General features: G+C 41.0%; 1 protein-coding gene across 2 annotated transcripts in view; it reads left to right on the top strand.

The window, feature by feature from the left end:
* Positions 1-25,162, top strand: part of LOC105437023 (fibronectin-like) — a 31,941-nt gene continuing 6,779 nt past the window's right edge. For both annotated transcript variants that reach the window (XR_004064466.1, XM_030987759.1), the window contains exons 1-4: positions 1-426; positions 1,925-2,170; positions 17,541-17,795; positions 19,872-20,150. Coding sequence is in view for 1 of the 2 variants with exons in the window: in XM_030987759.1 (XP_030843619.1) it covers positions 384-426; positions 1,925-2,170; positions 17,541-17,795; positions 19,872-20,150 (823 nt within the window). In the remaining variant the exon portion in view is untranslated. The remainder of the gene's footprint in view (positions 427-1,924; positions 2,171-17,540; positions 17,796-19,871; positions 20,151-25,162) is intronic.

A 25,162-nucleotide genomic window follows, 5' to 3' on the forward strand; every position in this document is an offset into this window, starting at 1 on the left:
TTGTTCATGGGTAGTTGCCTAGCAATTTCTGAGAAAACACCGGTATGTGAGAAAAACCATCTTGCAGACTCGTAAAATATGCTTGCCAGCTAATGCGATATGCCTTTGTATCCCCCCAAGGCCATTCAACATTATATGAATATTGATCAGTTCTCAATCATCTCATCAATATTCCTACAGATCCTCTTATAAAGGGCCAACTTTATTCAGATGAGGTGACAATCGATTCTATTCGGCTTGTCTGGGAAGAGATTCCTGACACAGACACATATGCCATTCAACTCGACGACAGATTATTCTTCACTCTTCAGACTTCATATGTACTGACTGGTTTAAAGGCTGGTACCGAGTATTCCCCTACTCTTTTGGTCAGGAAGACGGGGATGACTGAATTAGATAATTTGAATACCGCCGCTATTTATACACGTGAGTAAATTGTGAAATTAAATCTTGGCTCTTGATGTTAAGTCATTTTTTTTAAACTTAACATGAGTAGCGCATCAGGGAATTAAGATGGCATTAATTATGATTTCAAGTCGTCTGTCTGTCCTTCCATCCTGCTTTCTGTTACCACCATAATTTGAGAACCATTGCACCTATTTTAACCTGAAATAACCTAAATAACAATTTTTTTTAAAATTGAAAAGACTTTGAGTTCATTAAGTCAGATGTAAAAGCTCTTAGGAGAATTGTTCAATGAACATGCTGTACTTGGAGACTGAGATATTTGAGAGGCGTAGTCACATCCATCTTCTTTAATTTGATATGGAACCTAGAAAAGGAAAAAGACCTAATACTTTTTATTGATTGGGCTTACAATAGTGACTCTTATCATGCCACAGGGCTATAATCCCCATTGTGCCAAGCCCCAAATCCCCCCTGTGCCAAGTTTATTTTGAGATAATCTGTTTAACGCGTTAGTTCTATGAATAGCCCATGCGAAACACACAGCACAGTCCAATGAGCATGAACAATACTGGTAACTGCTAATACAATGCGTGCAATCGTGCACAAGGCAGAGAAGCAATGGTTTGCTCGCATGTACAAAGCACTATAACGATAGCGTGCATGCAGCCTTATGGCAGGCTATGAGTTAACCCTATTTTAACTGGGCTATTTCAGACCAGGTTTTTACTGAGGGGGGTCAATTTGACCCCCCCTACCCCCCCCCCCCCCCCCTAAGATCTCTGCTGTTTTACGGCCGTTCGCCGCACAAATTTGCATGCATGTCTAGTAAAGTGTATAAAATATTATGGTAATTTCAATCTTTTGAAAAATTCAAACTATGATTTAACTATTTTGACCCCAAAACAAACACCTAAACTTTAAACAAGACCAAATAACCAATGTTTTATCTCTTTTTAGGAAAAATGCTATTTCCATATGTTTTGTACACAAATCACAAAAATGAGCCATTTTCGGGCCGACATGCAAAGACAAAAGGTCACGTGACTCAGGTCAGATGCTTAACACTCAGAAGAAAAAAGTCATGAAAGGAAAACTTTATATCTGCCGCGGTTCTGGAGTAGTCGCTAAATTACTACAGGGGGGGGGGTCAATTTGACCCCCCCCCCCCCCCAGTTAACAAAATTTATTGGAATATTACTGTACCAAAACTAGAAAAAGTAATCTTCAGTGTGATTATTATAGCAGCATATTGTTCTACCAACTCTATTGATTTATTGGCATAGGAATGCAGTACAGTTTCTTGGAAAGCAGCTAAAAAAGCTCCTCCAAGTGAAAATGGGCTTTAGCTTAAATTGTGCTTTATATTGTGTATTATGATTGTCATTGTGACAGCATTGTGATAGCTAGCATGCCCAAGTCTTCACAGCACCCTTGTCTGCACATATGCATAATTGTGGGACTCTAAAACAAAACATTTGCATTTCTATAAAGTAAATTTCAAATTCTTTACCTTCAGGACCAGAACAAGTCTTGTTCTTTGAAGTGAAGGAAATTTTTGACAACAACGCCACTATTGTTTGGAGTGGCCCATCCTCAGACTTTGATCAATTTACTCTGTATACACCATTCGCCACTCATGGTATACATCCCAATGATAAGGAGATTACCATACAGGGCAACACAAATACAGAGTTCCTAGTCTCATTATTCACCGTAGCCGGAGGAAAGCCTGGTGAGCCTTCAACACTGAATGTCATCAAAGGTGAGTTTGTGACCCCGCGCCACGTTCAAACTACCAACAAATGGCGTGGTCAGGCAGACACAACTTTGAAAAACCAAAAATAGATAAACTCTTCAAAAACAGTGAATAGTGTGTAGGAAGGTAGAGCGCTCATCGCTCAATACGAGGCATCATGTACAAAAGGCAAAGGGGGAATCTGGTAAAGTAAACCTCTTTTTGATACTTGTATTTATTGAGAAACAATACTGTGGATACAATTTTTTCAAATGGTTGCCATTTAAATGTTATTTTGATAATGATAATAATAGCTGCATTTGTATATTGTGCTGGTGTCCATCCAAGAGGACGATCAAGGCACCTACTAAGTACTATCATTACCGTAGATTTATCGCTATAAAAATTCAAGGAGTAAATTAATTGAATTGAATTGATAATGGTTTTATTGAGATTAAAAGAACAACAATGCATCGCGGCCTGCAAGGCCGAATTGGGCAATGTTTTACAAATGTAAAGTGCAATACCCGTATTTGCCGGCGACACCCCCGATTTTCACATTAAAAAAAAAAAAAAAAAAAAAAACTTTTTGTCAAAGTTGCGATTTGATCTCTTGTGTACAAACGTTGATTTGACTAAAATCACCGCCTTAAACCTCTCGGCCATCACGCACTGATGCTAGCTTATGTAGTTTTTTGTGATGTATACATTGCGCCTCTCTCTTCTGTATTGAAATGGATTCAAAATAGCGACTTCGCGTGCTGGATACTTCGCGGCAGCTCCGATAAACGGGCCCTTCTTTTACTTTTGCAATGCATCGGCACGAACTTAGATCAAGATCTATCGGCAGATGTTGTTTTTGGAAGTTTATTTTCGTCTTCATGTCAACAATGCAAGATAAAATTGTCGGTAAGATGTGTGGAAATGTGTAGTTATTGTACCGTTCGTAGATCTAGTCCCATATGTGCAAATTTGTGCTGGTTTTGACTTACCGGTACTTTTTTTTTTTTTAATTTTTTTTTTTTACTCTTTCGTCGCATAGGCCGCACCCCAACTTTTTGATATTTTCTCTTCCAAAAAATACTGCGGCCTTTACGCCGGCAAATACGGTATATAAAAACATTCATATTAAATGACATCAAATTAATGAACTGAACTTGAATGAGTAAATTGTTAAAAATAATATTTAACTTTAAAATTCTTATTTCTTATCATTATTATTTGATCTCCCTAACTCATTTTTGTATTGTAGGAAATTGGATTTATACGTGTTTTTCTTATGCAAATGACTTTGTATAATTTGCATAAAACTGCCGTTAAAAATACGGTGAATGAAATGTAGTTCCTCGATTTATAAGTTTGTTTTGTTATCTTGAGGAAGAATTGATATATTGTGAGTCTATGTAAAAAAGGAATAAGATTGCATATAATGTGTAATAACTTAATTTTACTTCATTCAAAAGGTGTTTGTATAAGAATAGCAAAAAGAGGAAGGATATTTTGTTTATAGAATTGTGATAGGTCTTTATATGTGGGCGCGGGAATCTGCCTGACATAGCAGATACGTAGGGACACATTGCATCTTGTCATGGGCGAAGGAGGTTGTGCGTGTGTCGGGCCGTATATAGTGTGCAACGCCCTTGTTACGTTTTTACACCTTTGAAAGAAGTAAGTTGTTTTCTTTAAATGTCAGTTTGATAGTAAAGATTGTAAGCTTTGATACATGTCTATGAAATGTTTTTATGTCCTTCAGGAGAGGAAAATAAGGATTATTTTGGAAGGAGAATGTATTTGATTTTGTACTTGACAACTTCCGTTAGTCAGAATAGTATGTCTTCATAGGGATATGGTATCCAGTTAATCAAATTACATTGATCGTTTAAATAAATGTTATTACATTTATTCTATATGATGTTTAGATAAATTGTCATTTAAATGGTTAGTGGTTAACGCCTACCTGTATTTAGTGCGTGAATAATTGATTGTAATGATTTCGCCGTTGAGGGCGAATGGTGTTAATATTGTGATAAAGATGGCGGCGCCCATGGAATATTTGTATGATAATTTAATTGGTGAGTTACTTTATATAATATGTTATTAGTATACTATAAGGATGTTTTAATGATTTGTTATAGACGACATGCTAGCGAGGTTTGCTGGAAGCTGTAGTGTGGTCTAGCTGGGACTGCGTTGTATTTTGGGAGCCGGGAGCTGCTCCGGCTTGTTGCTTCAGAGACCTTGGGTAGGATATGATTTAATACACACATTGTTTAATTGGTATAATGTTGTTTATTAATGCATTTTGAATATGTACTTTCATATAATATGTGTTAATTAAAGACAATGATATTGTCTTAATTATTATATTATCATTGATGTAGAATACATTAATGCCACAGTTTATGTAATGTAGGCCTAAACCAACAGCGTGATAATTTACTGTCTGTTTATCTCGCCCACATTGTTGTATACTATGTATCAGATATATGTTGATAAGAATCTATACTTGTCTTGTATTTATGTTTGGCACATCTGATTGATTTGCAGGGTTTTCTTTATGCGATGATGATGATCAACAAATAAATGGGCTCATCACCCAACCTACCATCAAGCTGCTCTCAAGTTTCTTTATTGCTGCCTTATCCGTATTACGACAAATGGCGACGAGGATGGGATACGGATGTTTGTGGATCATCGCAGATTATCGCAGATGCTACGACTGAGTTCATCAGCTGAAGGAGGAAAACCCCTTGGTCAAGAAAGACACTTGGAGTGTCACAGGACTTTAACGAGTCAAAGTTTTTTTGCATGCAATATTAATTTGTTGCAGTTCCAAGTATTGGTGTAAGTTTAGTTGTAAACACAGTCATTATTGCCAATAAACATAATTATTGCCAATTGTTTACTAACTTGTACTTGCAGATTTAGTTTCATGTAGCCCTTGTAACGATGGCTGAAGATACGAGTATGGCAGAGATGCTGCAGGCGTTGACAGGTGTCATGCAAGGACTAGCTCTACGACAGACAACTCCTGCACCAAAGATTAAACTTCAAAAGTTTAAAGGTCCACCAAGAGCCCCAGGGGAACCTTCATTAAAGGAATGGCTGGATGATTTTGCTGTTTATGCCAAGAGGTACAGACTTGAAGGGAAAGACAAGGCTCAAGCATTGATCGATCATCTTGTCGGTGTCGTGAAGGAAGAGGTTCTGTGTAGGGATCTGTCAGTAAGAGAGGACTTTGATCAGCTAGTAGATGTGCTAAATTCACTGTTTGGACCTGCAGAATCTGTTCAGTCACTGAGTGCTGAATTTCACACGAGAACCCAGAGAGAAGGTGAAGGTCTTGCTGATTATAGCCGTGTATTGATGAGACTGTATTCACGCATGGAAAAGGCAGCCTCCTCTACAGATGAGAGGAGGGCCCTTGAGCTTCTTCGCGACAGTTCTCTAAGGGAAAACTTTGTACGGGGAGTGAGAGACACCGGGATAAAGAGAGAACTGCGACGAATAGAGATGGCCTCTAAAGGAAAAAATTCCTGGAAATGCGTGAGGAAGTGTTGGATCTTTTCAGGGATCAGGAGCCTTCAACAAAAGTGAAAGTCCAGGAAGCACTGGTGGCAACCCCCTCAACTACAGAGAGAAATGAAGTCAGAGAACTGAAGGTCGACCTATCTTCTTTAACGAGACAAGTGAGTGAATTAGTAGAGGCTGTAAAGAATTTACAAAGGAACAGTGGTGGACAGAAGGAATACAGTGGTGGACAGAAGGAATGGCAAGGAAGAAAGCTCATTTGCTACAACTGTGGTGAGAAGGGCCATCACAGGAATGATTGTTCATCTAGCAGAAGGTGCTTTTCTTGCAAGATGCCTGGGCATCTTAAGAAGGACTGTCCCTTAAACAAGAGTACAGAGAACACCCGAGAGAACTCTCAAGCAAACATCAGTTTGATCCAAGGTCAGAAGGAGGGGTCAGTAGATCCATTGATAAAGAGACTTGTATCACGAAGTCCAAAGTCGGTGGTGACCATCGGGGGCTTGGACATAGGATGTGTATAAGACTCGGGAGCGGAAACGTCCATAATACCCGCTTCGGTATACCATGAACAGCTGAAGGTACATCTGGGGGAGCTGCACTCAATGTCTGGACTATTTCTAGATATTGTGGGAATTGGTGGGATAGATATCCCAATTGAGGGCTACATCGAAGTCCCAATACACCTGGAAGGACATTCCCTCTTTGGAAGTTTTATGATTGCAGCGGACAGGGCATGCCACAATGCTACGGCTACTACACCGGAGTATCCTGTCCTGATAGGGTGTAATATCTTTGACACTATCGGTCCGTCAGGGTTAATTGATGTTCTGAAGTCTGCGAAGCAGAAAGTGAATGAGAGAACAGCGGCCTCCGGCTCACCTATCCCTGTACAGACTGGGCGTGTTGAAGTTCTCCAACCCTTTAGCATAAGAAGGGTAAGGTGTCAAATAGAGACAGATGATCATTCAATAGGAGAGATATTGGTGAGAGATGCAACACGCCCAGTCTACGCAATCAATGCCGTAGAAGGGTGCCAAGAACCTGATGGGAAATTAGTGGAAGTGCTGCTGGCTAACAGATCGGAGAACATTATTCATTTACCATCTCACACTCAGGTAGCAGAAGCAGTAATGGTCCAAAGAAGGAAAGAGGTTTGTCTTGACCTTGAGGAGGACAAGATATTGGTTTCTGTTCGTGATGTGGTTGCAGAAGAAGCAGAAGATGACAAGGTGTCTGAAAGTGTAATGTCGGATATTGACATTAAGGAAACAGATGACGGTCTTCCGAATCTTCCTACTGGAGTCAAGTTGGACGGACTTTCCAGCGAAGCTAAGATGTTGGTGACACAGTTGCTCGACAAGCATGCTACAGTGTTTTCATCAGGAAGCTTTGATTTAGGGGAATGCAGTGTTGTGCCTCACGTGATACAGATGACTGAAGGATCTGCGATTAGGCTCCCTTACAGGCGCATATCCCCAACGTTGGTCAATGATGTCAAGAAGATGCTCCAGGAGATGTTGGATCAAGGGATAATCCGCCCATCAAAGAGTCCGTATGCAAGCCCCATTGTTCTTGTGAAGAAGAAGGATGGATCACTCAGATTATGCATTGATTACAGGAAGGTTAATGAACGCACTGTAAGAGATTCGTTTCCATTACCTAGGATAGAGGAAACTTTGGATGCACTGACAGATGCCAAGTATTTCTCCACAATGGATCTAGCACATGGCTACTTCCAAGTAGTGATGGACCCTGCATCAGTGGACAAGACGGCTTTCCGGGTTCCTTGGGGACTTTTCGAGTTTACCAGGATGCCCCAAGGACTATGTAATAGTCCAGGTACATTTCAAAGAACGATGGAGTATATACTGGGAGATCTTAATCTTAGCCAAGTTATATTGTATCTGGATGATATTTTGGTGTTCTCTTCTACTCTTGAGCAGCACTTGGAGAGGTTGGACTTGGTCTTAACACGACTTGAAGAGAACGGACTCAAGGTGAAAGGCAAGAAGTGTGAATTCTTCCGCCAAGAAGTCAAGTACCTTGGACATGTAGTAACAAGTGAAGGAGTCAGGGTAGATCCTGAAAAGGTGAATAAAGTTCAGGAGTGGCCACGACCCAAGAATGGCAAGGAAGTTAGCTCGTTCTTAGGATTAGCATCCTATTATCGTCGCTTTATGGAAGGATTCTCTCACATGGCTGGTCCTCTGCATAAGGTTGCTCTGAAAGGGAAAAGCAGCAAGACAGACTTCGAGTGGGGACAAGAACAAGAAGACGCATTTGTATGTTTGAAGTCGCGACTTACTAGTGCCCCAGTGCTTACCTACCCCAAGTTTGACAAGGACTTCATCGTGGAGACGGATGCTTCCCTGAAAGGCTTAGGGGCATGCTTACTTCAGAAAGGAGATGATGGTCGACCCCATCCTATTGCATACGCAAGCAGGAGTTTGCGAGGGGCAGAGAAGAACTATGCAGACTTGAGCAGTTTCAAACTTGAACTACTTGCCCTTAAATGGGCTGTGACGGAAAAGTTTGCACCCTATCTCATAGGAGCTCACTGTACTGTGTTGACAGATAACAACCCTTTGGCGCATTTAAACTCGGCGAAGTTAGGAGCCACTGAGTCCAGATGGGTCGCACAACTGGCACCCTTTGATATAGAGGTGAAGTACAGGTCGGGTAAGAGTAACCGATGCGCTGATGCTCTTAGTAGGAGACCAGAAGACATGTCGAGTGCAGAAGTCGCATCAGTGCTAAGTGAGGTGACATGTTCTACGGAGCTACCCAAGGATGATCAATCTTCTTTGAGAGGATGTCAGAAGATTGAGGTGAGAAGGGTTAGTGAAGAGCACAGTGTCAATGTATTGCCCTCTTACAGCTATGCTGAGCTTGCGGATCTCCAAGAGAAAGATGAAGTTCTGCAAGAGGTCTCGCGTTTGTGGAAGAAGGGATGGATGCCTGGTCAGGACTTCGATACCTCGATGCCGTGTTTATCTGGATGGCTGAGACAGTGGTCACGATATCGAGAGTATCGAGGGGTTTTGTATAGGGAGGTGGATGATGCCATTCTTGGCAAGGTACGACAGCTGTTAGTACCCCAAGTGTTGAGAGAAACCATGCTGAATTTGACTCATGACAGATGGGGCCACCAAGGAGTGGACAGAACAGTGAACCTGCTGAGAGACAGATGCTACTGGCCAGGAATGAGTGGGGAAGTAAGACTTTACATCAAGAAGTGTTATAGATGTACTATGTCAAAGGTACCTACGCCAGCTATCTGCCCTCCCCAAAGGCATCTACTTACATTTCGGCCCCAGGAGATAGTAGCTGTTGACTTTCTGAAGCTGGATAAGGGCAGAGGTGGTTACGAGGATGTGTTAGTAATCACGGATGTATTTAGCAAGTATTGCCAAGCAGTGCCCTGCAGGGATCAGACAGCGTTGACAGTGGCCAAGACTTTGCGTGATTCCTGGTTTACACATTATGGAATTCCAGGAAGAATCCATTCCGACCAAGGAAGGTCTTTCGAGAATGCGATTATTCTGGAACTTTGCAAGTTGTACGGTATGAAGAAATCACGTACTACAGCGTACCACCCTGCTGGTAATGGTCAGTGCGAGCGTTTTAACAAGACGTTGTGTGGGCTGATTCGATCTCTAGAACCAGGGGAACGACGTCGATGGCCAGAACTTTTGCAGCATATTGTTTACATCTACAATACCACCCCTCACAAGGTAACCAGGGTCTCACCTTACTTTTTGATGTTTGCTAGGAAGCCGACCCTACCCATTGATCAACTTTTGAACCATGTGTCCAATGAATGGGAACAAGACTATATCCAGACACAAGCAGACTTGATCGACAGGGCCTACCAGATTGTTTCAGATAGACTGAGTGAAGCAGCTGATAAGGCAGCAAGAGCGCAAGATGATCACGTCACTAATCCTGCATTGGAAGTTGGTGATAGAGTGCTCCTGAAGAGAAATGCTTTCACTGAGAGACACAAGCTAGAAGACAAATTCTATGAGATACCTTACGTTATTGTCGAGAAGAATGATGCGAATGATCTGTTCAAGATACGACCTACCATGGGAGGAGTACCTAAATGGGTGAATCGTAGAAGGTTGATTTTGGATCCTCGAGCAGAAGTAAATGAACTAGATGAAGTACTACCAGATGATGGCAGAGACGATATTGACAACTATCATGAGAACGATGTCGAAGAAAGTGACTCGAGTAGTGATGAAGATGATGACAGTAGTGATGAGGATGATCAGAATGACTTTCAATGGATATACGATGGTCAAACTGAAATAGAAGATTCACAAGTAACTGTCAATCAGGAAATACCTAATCCAAGGCGATCAAGTAGATCATCAAAGGGAACGCACAGTAATCCTCATCAACTACCCAGATCGTCAATAAGGTAGCCAATGTTGTGAGTTGGAAGTGTGTATCCTGAAACAAGCGGGGAAGAGCTTGGACCTGTTTATATATATTCTACCCTTTCCTATTTCCTATTTCCTATTTGCTGAAATGTTTGTGTTCAAATTCAATACCTTATGTATTTTGTGGAGTTGATGAATATGGAGTTTAGCTTCGAGTATTGAAACAACGAATGTCAACTTTCGGATATATATATGTGAGAAGAAGAGAAGAAAATTACTGTTTTGATGATACTTTGCATATGTATGCTTATTCTATTGGCATTTAAATTTGTATGTGTAAATGCATGAAAAAGAATATCGTTTTATCAGATGTTTGCATACAGGTATTAATGTTGGATTACAGATTATTTCCAGGTCATCTGAGTGCAACAAATTGTATTAAGAGTGTTTTGGAATGTAAACTACATGTATATATAAACAAAACTGGTATGTGTATAACATATGTAAAACAATTTATAATAATGTATATCATATACAAGTATGTTTGTAAACAGAGATGAATTTGAGAGACCTGTAATTCATTTTATTCTTTTGTGGGCAAAAGATTCCCAAGCGGGGAAAAATGTAGGAAATTGGATTTATACGTGTTTTTCTTATGCAAATGACTTTGTATAATTTGCATAAAACTGCCGTTAAAAATACGGTGAATGAAATGTAGTTCCTCGATTTATAAGTTTGTTTTGTTATCTTGAGGAAGAATTGATATATTGTGAGTCTATGTAAAAAAGGAATAAGATTGCATATAATGTGTAATAACTTAATTTTACTTCATTCAAAAGGTGTTTGTATAAGAATAGCAAAAAGAGGAAGGATATTTTGTTTATAGAATTGTGATAGGTCTTTATATGTGGGCGCGGGAATCTGCCTGACATAGCAGATACGTAGGGACACATTGCATCTTGTCATGGGCGAAGGAGGTTGTGCGTGTGTCGGGCCGTATATAGTGTGCAACGCCCTTGTTACGTTTTTACACCTTTGAAAGAAGTAAGTTGTTTTCTTTAAATGTCAGTTTGATAGTAAAGATTGTAAGCTTTGATACATGTCTATGAAATGTTTTTATGTCCTTCAGGAGAGGAAAATAAGGATTATTTTGGAAGGAGAATGTATTTGATTTTGTACTTGACAACTTCCGTTAGTCAGAATAGTATGTCTTCATAGGGATATGGTATCCAGTTAATCAAATTACATTGATCGTTTAAATAAATGTTATTACATTTATTCTATATGATGTTTAGATAAATTGTCATTTAAATGGTTAGTGGTTAACGCCTACCTGTATTTAGTGCGTGAATAATTGATTGTAATGATTTCGCCGTTGAGGGCGAATGGTGTTAATATTGTGATAAAGATGGCGGCGCCCATGGAATATTTGTATGATAATTTAATTGGTGAGTTACTTTATATAATATGTTATTAGTATACTATAAGGATGTTTTAATGATTTGTTATAGACGACATGCTAGCGAGGTTTGCTGGAAGCTGTAGTGTGGTCTAGCTGGGACTGCGTTGTATTTTGGGAGCCGGGAGCTGCTCCGGCTTGTTGCTTCAGAGACCTTGGGTAGGATATGATTTAATACACACATTGTTTAATTGGTATAATGTTGTTTATTAATGCATTTTGAATATGTACTTTCATATAATATGTGTTAATTAAAGACAATGATATTGTCTTAATTATTATATTATCATTGATGTAGAATACATTAATGCCACAGTTTATGTAATGTAGGCCTAAACCAACAGCGTGATAATTTACTGTCTGTTTATCTCGCCCACATTGTTGTATACTATGTATCAGATATATGTTGATAAGAATCTATACTTGTCTTGTATTTATGTTTGGCACATCTGATTGATTTGCAGGGTTTTCTTTATGCGATGATGATGATCAACAAATAAATGGGCTCATCACCCAACCTACCATCAATAAGCTGCTCTCAAGTTTCTTTATTGCTGCCTTATCCGTATTACGACAGTATAAAAAGGAGATAAAGAAAAGTGAAGAAGAACATGATGGTGGTGTAGATTAAAGAAAGCATAGAAAGAGGATGGTAAGATTAAGAAGAGGATGAAGAGGGAGAAGAAGATTCAAGTGGGGATAGTAAGATGATATACAGCGGGTAGTGCAAATAGTAACACTATCATAATGTATCGATATAAAAAATCAGGCATTACACATTAACAAACTACTAATGATAGAGGCGAAGTTTATGTAGAGAATAAATACTTATATGAAAAATTGTAGGAATTAAAATTTACTCTAGGTAATAGCTACTCTAAAGAAAAGGTTATAATGTTTCAACCAGACTATAAAAAAGGAGAACAATTAGAAGAAGCAAAAGCAGGAGGAGAAAGAGGGAAAAGAGGATTGAGAAGGAAGGATAAGGGTGAGATGAAGAAAGGAGGTGGGAAAGTAGAAGTGGTATAGGAAGAGGAGACAACTGTGACATTGGCCATGGAAGATAATTTCAGTCATTTAAACAATTAGAAATAAATGGTTAACACAGATTTTTAACTTCGGTACAGCAAATGTAGTGATTCTATAATATACAGATACAAAGATTAGACCCCAGTATAAACATAAAATTGGTATATGTGTATAAATATTAAAAAATATCTGCCTAAAAACTTGATTTCATACATTGTGTGTATCAGTATTTGAAACCATAGTTTGCCTTCAAGTATTGCACTTATGGGATTACATCACAAGTATAATATTGGTAGTATTCTACAAAATAAATAAAAGTAAAAAAAATTCTTGTTAGCTAGAATTGTAGATGCGTATAAGTGATGGTATGGGGCTGTTTTTCACTCTGTTTGTTCGGCAACGTAGTTCAGGTAATTTCTTAGTATGTCTAAGGACTCTTTTCTGAGTAATCTGGGGTAGGATGTTCTTTAATTGGTTCCTGGAAATACTTTTTCCAATGAAAGATGTGCACAGCGAATGTCTCCTTTGCTCAAGTGTTTCCATATTAAAGCAGGTAAGAACGTTCTAATAAGATGTATACCGAGCACCGACGATGATGCGGAGGGCTCGCTTTTGGATTTTTTCTAAGCTTTCGCATTGTTTCTTGGTGATGCCGCTATTCCAAACCGGTGTTCCATATTCCAGAATAGGCCGAACATATCCATCATATATGGTTAACAAATCGCGAACTGGAAGGCAGTGCCTTTTTAAGATACGTAGCATGTGAAGTTTTCCGTTTGCTCTTTTAATGAAATCTTTAACATTTTATTCCCATTTCAAGTCACTTTGGATCAGAATGCCGAGAAGCTTTATAGTATTGACGGATTGTAGTTCTAGGCCATCAACGCGAATTGCGGGTAGGACAGTAGGATTTCGTGTGAAGTTGACTTCCATTGCGAAACACTTTGTGGCGTTCAGTTTCATGTGGTTGGCGTCTGACCAGGAGGCGAAATCAGTGACGGCACTCTGCATATACTGGACGGTTCATCTCGAGTACGACATTCGACGAGCGTCATGTCGTCGACGTATTTGTAGGCGTTCATTCCGGTCGGTGGTGCGGCGTCATCCCGGCCCCCCACTCAGTGTTATTTAGGGTACGCATATGCTCGTACCCTCTTTTTGAAAGCACCCCCTATCTGAGGACTGCCAACATTTCCGAACCCCCCTTTCGCGGGCTTTTTGCGGGCTTTTCCTGCCTTGGAGACCCCCCTAAATCAGGAAAAATGCTCAATGTACCCCCCTAAATTCGGAATAATTTCTCAGGATTCCAAAGAGATGAGAGAAAAAAAGAAAAACACCCCCTTTTTAAAGAAATCTCCGGGTGAAAAGTCAAATACACCCCTTTTTTTTACAAATCTCGGGCCGGACTTTGTCGCACGAAAAGTACCCCTTTACCGGACATTTTGGCAACACGCATGCGGTCATTCCGACCTCTGAGTGGGGGGGGGGGGGGCCGGGGGCGTCATTAATCATGGCTAGAAAGACAATGGGCCCTAAGCGAGTTCCCTGTGGTACTCCAGCCTGCAACATCGACCAATCAGATAGAACTGATCTGTAACGGGTACGTTGACGGGATTGCAAGAAAATCATGATCCATGGCACAATGCAGGGGCGAACTCCTAAGCTGATATAAGTTTTCTTATGGCGATAGTTTGGTCGAGTCGGTCGAAGGCTTTCAAAAAGTCCGTCACAACTATCGTTGATGAGGATTTTGGTTTGTCTGAATTAACAAACACTTTGTGTAGAATATTGATAATACAGTGTGACGTTGACATGTTTTTTCGGTTTCCAAACTGCAACTGATCCAAATTGGGTTCTATGTCGTTAATTACCCATTTTGCGACGAAACCTTCTGTTATTTTGGCAAAATGATCTGTGAGTGATACAGGACGGAGCTTCCCAACAGATGGGGGATTCGATTTGGGGATGGGCACTACAATTGCTCTTTTCCATTCATCAGGAACTATATTTTGTTGAAAAGACGAATTGATCACGTGAGTGAGGGGAGTAGCGAGTTCATACGAGAATTCACGTAGTATGATACGAGAGGGAATGCGATCCGGGCCACTCGCGGTATTTCGCTTAACTTTGGCGAGGGCCTTCTGTACCTCCCAAGGGTAGCATGTTGGACTTGGTTTGGGCGATGGCAGAAAAGCATGTAGGCAGGAGGCGTTTAGTGGGTCCAAGTCTCATGAAATTGAAATGTAGTGCTCATTAATTGCGTTAGTAATCTCCTTGCTGCCTCTGTATCTAACCAAGGTACGGCAATGGGCGGCTGGTCCCGTTTCCCGCCTGTCATCTCGCGAATTTCGCGGTACCAGGCAGCAGGGTTGCTCTTCTTCAGTCGCTGTACACGCGTTGGGTAGTATTCCAATGATGCTTTTTCCATCATTTGATTTATTTTATTACGTAGACGTTTCCAATCAGCATTATAATTATGTTGGTCATATACACGCTGCCGTTTGTGAATCAGGTATTTTATTTCACCAGTTATCCATGGTTTATCTGTTTGATGTAGTGTCATTTTACGAGTTGGGAAGTGGACGTTGATGGCAGCATAGAGGGTCTTATAGAAGGCGTGACACTGCGCGTTGACGTCACGTGGTTCAGTAACTTCTCTCCAATCATGTAAGCTCGCCCATGTACCGAAAGAACAGATTGCACTGGTAGGCATCGGACGGTTTATGCGTGTTCTTGTCAAATTTGGCGTTGCACTGTAATGTTTCAGCTGCTAGAGGAATGTCGCATAGTCAGATTGTCCAATCGGTGACAAAATTTTAACTTTGTCATAAAACTGACTAATGTTAGAAATTATTTTGTCTAGTGTGCGTGTGCCCCTTGTTGGTTGGTGCACGATTTGTTTGTACCGCTGGTCATACAGAAGAGGGGTGAGAAGAGGGGTGTAGTGAGAAGGTCCAAGGTTGATTGAATGTGGTCCGTCAACCGTTCTGCGACTGCATTATCGGGCTGCGGATAGTATATCACGGCACAGAATAAGCACAAGATAGATCGTGGAAGAGGAGTCGGTCAAACCTGTATCCATGTAACTTCGAGGTCATCGGGAACGGAGACATTGCTGGGTTGGGACGGGTAAATATCATGTTTTGCATACAGGGCTACGCCACCAGCAATGCGATTGACTCTTGATTTAGTTACTAGCGCATATCCCGGTATGGAAACCAGTTGAGCCGGTAGGTCATGCTTATACCACGTCTCGACAATTCCACAAATATCAGCATCACTTATTAGGATTACAGTACATAGTTCATCAAACTTATTGTTTGCTGAGCGGGGGTTGCATAGAAACACGGTGGGGAGTTGTGGAATATTATGTTTCCTGGTTGGAACTGTTTGAATTTTGGTAAGGTTTTTGGCGTTTGACTCCCGGTGTTGGAATAAGGGGGGGGGGGGGGTCTTCTCTCAACCTGGTTGATGATCGTGGGGATGGTATTGCGATAATGTTTTTGTTTACGCTTACCAGCTCGACATCCACGATGGGTATGAGGTTCGTGTCTTTGAATGCCGAGTAGCTTTATATTAATTGTCCCATACAGGAAGTGAAAGAGTTACCTTTACATTCGATGATAAACCGATGGCAGTAAGTTGTTCTGAACTATAGTAATGCTGCCTGGGGGTATGGTATACATGGCGACTGTCAGAACTATATGTTTTTACTGTTTCAGGCCCCAGGTTTAATTTGACATCTCCACAGCATATCAGTGAGAGAGAAAAAGTGGCACATTAGTTCGGGTAATCCTTCCAGGTACCCATTTTATACTTCACCTGGTTGGAGAGTGGCAAATGTTTATGTAGATCTTGCTTTCCCACTATTACACTATTATCGGAGTGGGACTCAAACTCCAAACCTCGTTATCTACTGTCCAACTAACCATTCAAGGATTTTGAAGTTAATTGAGCCACACTATTTTTCTTTAAAAAAATATTCTATTAACAACAGGCTGGGTGACTTAATTTACCAGACTTCCCCATTGCCTTTTGTACACACTGCCTCACATTGCACGATGAAGGCTCTCCTTTGCCGTTTTTTAAGTATTTGCCTGTTCTCTGTTTTCAGAATCTGTGTCTGACTGATGACCTGAATTTAGGTTTGAATACTATTAAGATGTAATTTGTTAATTTTTGGGGTATTTTCTGTATTGAAGAGTATACATTCCTCTCATGTAATGCCAAGTTAAGAAACACCAAAAAATAAAATCCCCTTTTTTTTTTAATACTATCTTTGGTTGTGTGATCTGGAATTCAGAGAGAAATGAACAAGGGGTGTGGACTACCTGAGTGAACATAAGCTCTGGACTAGAACGGCGTTCTCGTATACACAATTGAGAAGACCTTATTATCTAAGATCTGTCTGTCAATAAAGTGAAGTACACTTTGGGTGATTAAAAACATGTGTCCTCCAGTAAATTACACCTAAGTGCATCGAACTCCTCTTAAGGAAACACGACTACTCTCTTTAAAAGGAAATCCTACCTTGATAGCAAACTACTCTACAGGAAAGCAGAAAAAAAATGAGAAAGTGGACTGGTGAAATTTTAAATGGAATGGGACAAAAAATGATGAAGTTATGATTTTTGTTTAATAATAGCTAGGACTGTGCACCTCATTTCTCAGTGCGTGCATATTGTTTGCAATTTATTAGCTGAAGGCAGGTATTGAGAGAGGGTTCGACACCAGAGGAGCAAGGAATGAGTTCGGAAATACCCTCAACATATTAGGTATATAACCAAAATTGCATATAACATACATGAATACTAATACCTCCAACTGCGAATTTGCCCTCATGCCATTATATTTCATCCTCGGTCTGCAGCCTTATGAAATATAACAAACCCGGGGAAATTCTGAATTTGTTGGTTCATATACTTTGTTATATTGGATGCCGGAGCATGCAGTACTTATATCATGTGATCCATCCATGCACCCACAGACCCAAGGGAACCTGGGACTATTGACGTGGAAGAGGTGACCTCGACATCCATCTCAGTCACGTGGACTGAGATTGCAGGAATTACCGACTACATTGTCAACCTCAACCTGGCAAGCAACAACACTGAGCTGTTCTCAGAAGTCATCAGAAGTTCCCTCAAGGCCAGCTTCTCAGGACTGATGCCGGGAGAGGAGTACATCATCAAGATTGAGTTGCAGTGCGCCGGAGAAGTTCTCTCTCTTCGACAGTTTACATGTAAGTCAGTTATTAAAGCTCATGTACAATGGGCATGTTTGGTTTCAAAAAAGAAATTTAATTCTCCTTGTATCAAAGCATATACAAGATGATTTGGTATTCTATCCATGATTTCAGGTGAATTGAAGTGTAAATATCTACAAGGAATGGATAGATAATGGCTATACACACCCTTACGATAGGACTCTTTTCCCCCTAAGGTTCTTGGCACATTAATCCAAGCATTTGGCTTAAAGAGACAGTGTGTGTGTTGACTGTAGCATATACACTCAGTCCTCATAGGCTGTACATGCGAGTATAGTGCAGGCTACTGTTGTGAGAATTTACACCCCATGATGGTAAGCAAATATTAATCGACTACGAGGGTAATGGTACAAACTATCATCACCGAGGTGATCTCGGGGGGGCTACTATCATCCCGAGCCGCAAGGCGAGGTATGATGGTAGCCCCGAAATCACTGAGGCGATGATAGTTTGTATCCATTACTCGAGTAAAGGAGGTTAATATTTGTTTTATATCCCACATCCGCAATAAGGTCCATTTAAAGTGAATTTTACATAATTAAAAGAACTGATTCTGCAGACAGTTTAGCTTCAGCTAGAAATTACAAAGTGCAACATACATACAATGTAACAAAGTTGATGCGCGTTCATTTGACATTGACATTGACATTTCGCGTAACCTACTTTGCTACGCGTATTCAATGGCAAGTGGGGCAGCAGCAAAAAGTTCCCCAACAAAAGTCCTATCGCAGGTAGATAGTACTTATCTATCTTTTATCATGTGACCTCGTTTAGACCAATCAGATTGCAAGATTCTTAGTATGCAGGATATAATTTTTTTTCTTTTTTTCTATATATCTATTTCACTCGAGGAGGAAAAATTCACAGTATTGCTAGTATCTTGCTATGTACTCGTCTAAAATCAAAGAAATTTGACGGAAGGTTTTTGAGGGATTACCAAAACTGTACACAGCCCTAAACCCTTTGATACCAGATCGATGCGCACGGGGCGTTGTTCCACATCTGCCAATTACGCCACACACACACATATAAATGTGTTTGGCAGGGTATTATCACATGAATGACATTTGCAGGAGGATTCCTTATATTTTGCTATTCTATTTAAAGCAATATACATTTGCATGTGTACCTTTGAAACTCTGTACATGCAAGAAGAGGTGTATAACCCTTTAATATACCAGATTGATGCGCATATGGGGCGTTGTTCCACGTCTGTCAATTACGCCAGACACACACATATAATTGTGTTTGGCAGGGTATTTTCACATGAATGACATTTGCAGGAGGATTCCTTATACTTTACTATTCTATTTAAAGCAATATACATTTACATGTGTACCTTTGAAACTCTGTACATGTACATGTACATGTTTATCTGCAAGAGGAAAGTGACATTTATCACTCCTACTACCAATAATAGTCGGTTCTTGTATACAGCTCATGTCGTCAGACTTGACATTCTCGGTGCTCCAATTACCTTCTATGTCTAGAGAGGTCTTGTGGTCTAGTGGATAAATCTCCGGCCAGACTGTGAACCACCGGGTCCAAGGTTCAAATCCCTGCCGCTGCACTATATCATCCTTTGGCAAGATATTAATCCACATTTGCCACACTTGTCCAAGGTGTAGAGAGTAGATACCTGGTAGGATTTAATCCTTGAATACAATGAGCACCGCGGGTGCTGGAGCTATTAAGCCAGGGTAATGTTATCAAAGTCCTTTGGAAGCACATATAGATGTAATATCATAATGTGACACAAGAATGGTAGTTGTTGTTATTATTATTTTCATTTGTATTTGTATCGTTAGTATAGGCCTCTGAAACTCCCTCCCTTCTATTCTTTGCGACATCAACAAGCTAGAAAGATTTGAAGTCAGGCCTCAAAAACATTTTTTTTTAATTCAAGCAAATGTGTAGTCCATGACTATTGGAAGAGCGGGCGCCTTTGAATGTTTGAAACAGATAAATGGCCCCATACAAGTGCTGTAGATCATCATCATCAATAGATTGTTTTTATTATTGTTTTTATTATTATTATATTATCTTTTACAGTACCTCTGGAGCCGGTGTGCGCCATCTTTAATTTGGTCACCGAAGACTCTGTCACCCTGCAGTGGTCTCGTCCTGAAAGCCAGCTCTTCGGTTACGAGATCATGTACGACGACGGCAGTGGTTCGTACAGTCCTATCAATGTGTTCGACAGGAACTCTTTGCAGTTGGAGAGAACGATCATGGGTTTGATGGACGGACCAAGTGTTGAGGTGAACATCACCACGCTCGCTGGTGCAGGAATGGCCCAGACCAGAAGCAACCCCGTCAAGATCAGTCCAAGTGAGTAACTACACTGTTAGCTTTAAGCCTAACCACAATACATCTCTTCTCTTATCAACCTTCACACGCCAAATCTTAACGATAACAGGGGAGTGATTATCTCTGCAGCTCCCTGTTGGGGAACAGACTCCCAAAATCATTAAAAGATTTTAAAACTGTAGATCACTTTCAAAGAAAAACACATCTAATAATAATTATAGTATTTTAGGTTTTTGTATAGTGCATATCACATTTTAACTTCTCTATGCGCTCCCAAAGAGCTTTGGAAATTATTACCTAGGCTTTAGCATGGCTGCCATTACGGCGCTCTAGCATTTCAAGGAATTAATTCCTGCAAGGTACCCATGTAACTCACCTGGAACAAGTGTGGCAAATGTAGATTAATGTTTTGCTAAAGGACACTAGTGCTGCGGCGGGAATTGTGATCCACAGTCCGGTGACATATCCACTCGACCACGACACCTCTACAGAATGACAAGTGTTTTCCCCTTAGTATCTTTTGTTCTGTTCTATTTAAGCACTTTCAGCGTATTTTTGTTATTACATTTAATCTGATTCTTAAAAGGGCCATGACCACCATCTGGACGGATTTGTTGGGCATTGTAAATTTCTGCATTACTATTATTCTCTTTTCCCCCTTCAATTCTGATGAGTTTTATGTCATTGTAAAGCTAAGAATCTCTTCTGTTTAAGAATGGTCTTTAAAATCATATCTGTGACGTTATGGTGTTTTGTTGGTGTGATGGGTCTTATTTATTAATGTACAGTTAATGTATCTAACTTTCTATCGTCTTTCAGTTCCAGAATTTAACATGATGGCCTTTTCTTACAGTTGACCTTTCCTTTACAAATGAATCTTTTGAAGAGAGTGGTTCGTTTGTTCGTGTCTCCTTAGATCAAGATTAAATCTTGATCTTCGGAGTAGTTGCTACAACCGGCCGTGTCAGACACGCTGCCCCGGGGTGCGAGATAGGACTCTTGTAGCGTGCCCCCATTTAAAACAATTATACAATAACAATTAATATTACTTTTAATTAAAAGTATGAAACTATTAAAATTACTCTCATGTTACGGAAAAGATATTATATATATATGTATTATGAATCAATTGATTTGGTCGATCCCGTTCGATGGCACAAACACGGCACTACTGGACAGAGATCCTAATAATTACAGAGCTTGGTCTTGTTGCTCTGTTCGCGAGCAGTTTAAGATATGGAATCCCGCCGCACATTACTCACAAGAGTTCTAAAAGGCCAAGCTTATACAGAGCCTATAATAAGTAATGTTGTGCATGAACTACCCACCCGGTCGATCAAAAACTCAAAACTCAGAACTGAATGAAAGTTTTTTTTTAAACGAAATGGTAAACATCTAAAATTTCATAATTGTGATAAATATCTATAAAGATTTATCAAGCAACAAAACTAAATAATATCATGTTAAAGAAAAGGATATATACACTTTGTATTCTTCTTTCGTGTCCATCATCTGACCTCAATTGCTCTGCCAGGCTTGTGCGCACTGAAGAGCCTTCTCATTTGCTGCCACTAGGTCCTCCAGGCAGCATTGGTCAATTAGGAGTGGACATCTTAATAGGTGGGACATAATTTGCACGGATGTTCCACACTCGCAGTCGGTGTCTGTGACAGCAGTGTATCCCCATTTATGCATGTTGTATTTACATCGCCCCACCCCTGTGTGAAGCCTATTGAGGGACTTCCACGTCTTCCAGTCAGATATATGGCCAGGTGGCAGCTGTTCCTTGGTTGGGATTGGTAGCTTTTCATGGTGGTGGTTTTCACAACGTTTCTCTTCCCACAAGATCACTCTGGTTGAATGAGGAGGTTGTGACAGTGGCTGGACTGTATGAAGGAAGCTCTTCCTTGACTCCAGGCGGGTAGGGGCCGGTTGATGGGAGTAAAGGGGATGGCGGGTGCCCTCAACTTGTCTACTGCGTTCAGTCCTACTTGCAACTGTTCTGCGGACATCGGATGGAGCAATGCCGGCCAGGGTGTGCAAGCTGTCCACATTTGTGGGCTTGAGGCAGCCAGTGATGCATCTGCAGCTGTCGTTGAGTGCTGCATCAACTTTCTTTGTATGGGATTATCTCCCCCCATACAGGGCAGGCATATTTTGCTGCAGAGTAACACAACACAAGAGCAGTTAACCTCAGCGTAGAGGAATTGGCACCCCAAGATGAGTTTGCCAGTTTCCGTAGGAGGTTGTTTCGCAGTGTTTCAATTAAACATCGTTCCATTTCAGGGACAGCTTCCTCCTGGCATTGTGGTTGCGGAGATGGAACAAGCTAACCTGGGTCTTGGCAGGGTTAGCCTTCAGATGGTTGTTTTTGTAGTAGACTATCAGGTTGTCTAGGGCTGATGAAAGAGTGGCTTCTATCTTGTCTATGTGGGAATACTGAGCTGCTATGCCAAGGTCATCAGCATAGATGAAGCTTCTTGTCCCTGGGTACACTGGCTGGTCGTTGGTATAAACATTAAATAGGACAGGAGCAAGTACGCTGCCCTGAGGTATACCATTCTTTTGTTTCCTCCCTCTGCTGCGCTTCCCGTTGAGCTCAACATTTTCCAGGAACATTTGGATAAGCTTAGTCAGATGGGAGTCCTTTGTCATGGTATAGAGCTTGTCGAGAAGTATAAGGTGATTCACAGAGAATGATTCTGAAGAGAGTGGTGACAGCATACATTAAGGATTCTTCGATTGTCACATCTACATAGTAAATTGCAACATTGCGTCGTTCTGACGACCTGCACATGCGCCATGATGTCTACCCTGTAGAGAATGTGTGTTCAGCTCGGTGTTGACGATCACCTCAATGTTGAATGCCGTTCTCTATAGCAATGTCGGTATCTAGTCTCTGTACCTGTACGTCGTTCGTTCGTTCGTGTCTCCTTAGATCAAGATTAATGTACAGTTTCTTAATTGAATTAAATTCATTTAAATTAAATTCTTCCATCGCCCAATGGCTAAGATGGCTGTCTCATTTACAAGGGCCAGGTCTTCATCTGTGCGACTTGTTCCGCCGCACTTCAAGATGTGGTCCTTCGTCTGAGTCTCTCCAAAGTTTCAGAGAGTATCTTTTGCATGGGCATAGCTCCATCTTGCCATGTTAGCCTTACACCGCCACATTCTTGTCCGCATTAGATTTAGGCATTTCCAATCTCTGGCCACTTCAGGTTTAGTCCTTTGATGAGTATGGGCTTGGCTGGTGGTGGAGGAATCTGCTCAGGTGGTGGGACAGAATCGAGGAAGCTGTGTTGAGGTACATATGGTGTCTGTTGGGTGGCAGGTAGCCGTATAACATGTGTCTGTCATCTGTCGCCTGTTTCATACGTTCCTTTAGGCAGTTGTTAGAGCGTCCTTGGTTAGGAGATCCGATGCCAGCGAGGTGATATATCTCCTCAACTTTTGTTGGTTTCAGGCAGCCTGTTAGCTTTCGATATGTGTTATTGAGTGTATCATTACGTCTGACCCTCGTAGCTCGCAAACCCAAGTAAATGGCCATGAAGTCGGGTATTAAATCACCCCCTTCTTTACTTGCTGCAGAGGAGGCCTAACACAGCTGATCAACTTGTTTTCCAAACATCGTAGCGTTCGCACTCCTTTCCGTCTCTCTCTCTCTTTCTCTCTCTTCGACTCTGGTTCTTTCAGGCTGCCTCCTTCAGTCTCTCTCCCCTCTCTCTCCTCTCCATCTATCTCTCCCTTCCCTTGTTCTCTCTGTCTCTCCCACCTCTCTCTCAATCCCTTATGTCTGTCTTTCCATTCCCCGGGTGTCCGCCTATCTCTCTCTCTCTCTCTCCCCCTCTCTCAGAAATGTTAATTCTCTCCTCCCTCTCTCTCTCTCTCCGGTTCGCGGCTCTTTCTTTTTCTTCTACTTCTTCTTCCATTCCTTCCTCGCCTTCGCAGTCTATTGTGGCCTAGTCTTTTTATTTTATTTTACTTGTTTGGCACGGCCGCCGATATCGATTCTCCCTAGTCAGTCTGCAGACTTCTTGCATTTCACTTTCTTTCTTCTCCATTTTTCATTTAAGCAATCACTAATGTCTTTCCAGAAGCCTTACTAATTTATGTGCGGATTGTTATAGGGGGACACTTCGTCTGCGCTCGGCTGCCCAACTCAGTGCAGGCACGTTAGGGTTACTACCACTGACCTCTAGGTCAGTGGTTACTATGGGGGTTAATATGCAATCTCCCTTCCAGCAACGATCACTGGCAAAACCACATTGTTGACCTAGGGATCAGTGGTTCTTTTTTTCTTTTTTTCTAATTTTCTCTTTTTCTCATTTTCTCATGTTTATTCGCCTGTACTTGTACTTGGAACTGGTGGGGGGGGGGGGGGAAGTACAAAATATAACCACCAGCTCCATTGCACTCTTAAGTTGACCTCAATTTTTTTTAACATTACCAAACAAAAACAAAAATAGACAAGACAAAATACGTACAATTTACATCGAAAGTGAAAAAATACAGACAGAAAAGAGTTCAGCAATTTATGTAGAAACACACTATATAACATATAAAAAGAGCGTTTACCCAGAGTATAAAGCATATAAAAAAATTAAATATTCAGTGGTTCTTAGCAGCCTCCCAATACCTCCATCCAAGCAAGGAGCAAGGGGGTATTTCAATTTTGCTACGGGGACTTTACGTCATGGTATCAAGCTTCTTCACATGGGCTGATCTGCTCCAAACTGTGCAAGCATATTCTGCGGATGACATGCAGAGGGGATCGAGCTGCAGATTGTACAGTTTTGGGGTCAGCGCCATAGTGGTCATAGTTTACCTGTAAGTAATTTGAGCTCATTCAAAGTGGAAAGGGCGCAGGAAATTCAGATATGCAAGCCAAATACTAGTACACCACACACATGACGTCGATCATCATATCATGTTCACAAGGGCGACGAACAGGCCCTTACTGAAATTGAAAGGATTTCAAAGAGAAATGAGCAAGGGACGTACGTGGACTACCTGAGTGAACATAAGCTCCGACT

Source organism: Strongylocentrotus purpuratus, unplaced genomic scaffold, assembly GCF_000002235.5.
Source record: "Strongylocentrotus purpuratus isolate Spur 01 unplaced genomic scaffold, Spur_5.0 spur5_scaffold_17, whole genome shotgun sequence".
Classification (NCBI taxonomy): domain Eukaryota; kingdom Metazoa; phylum Echinodermata; class Echinoidea; order Camarodonta; family Strongylocentrotidae; genus Strongylocentrotus; species Strongylocentrotus purpuratus.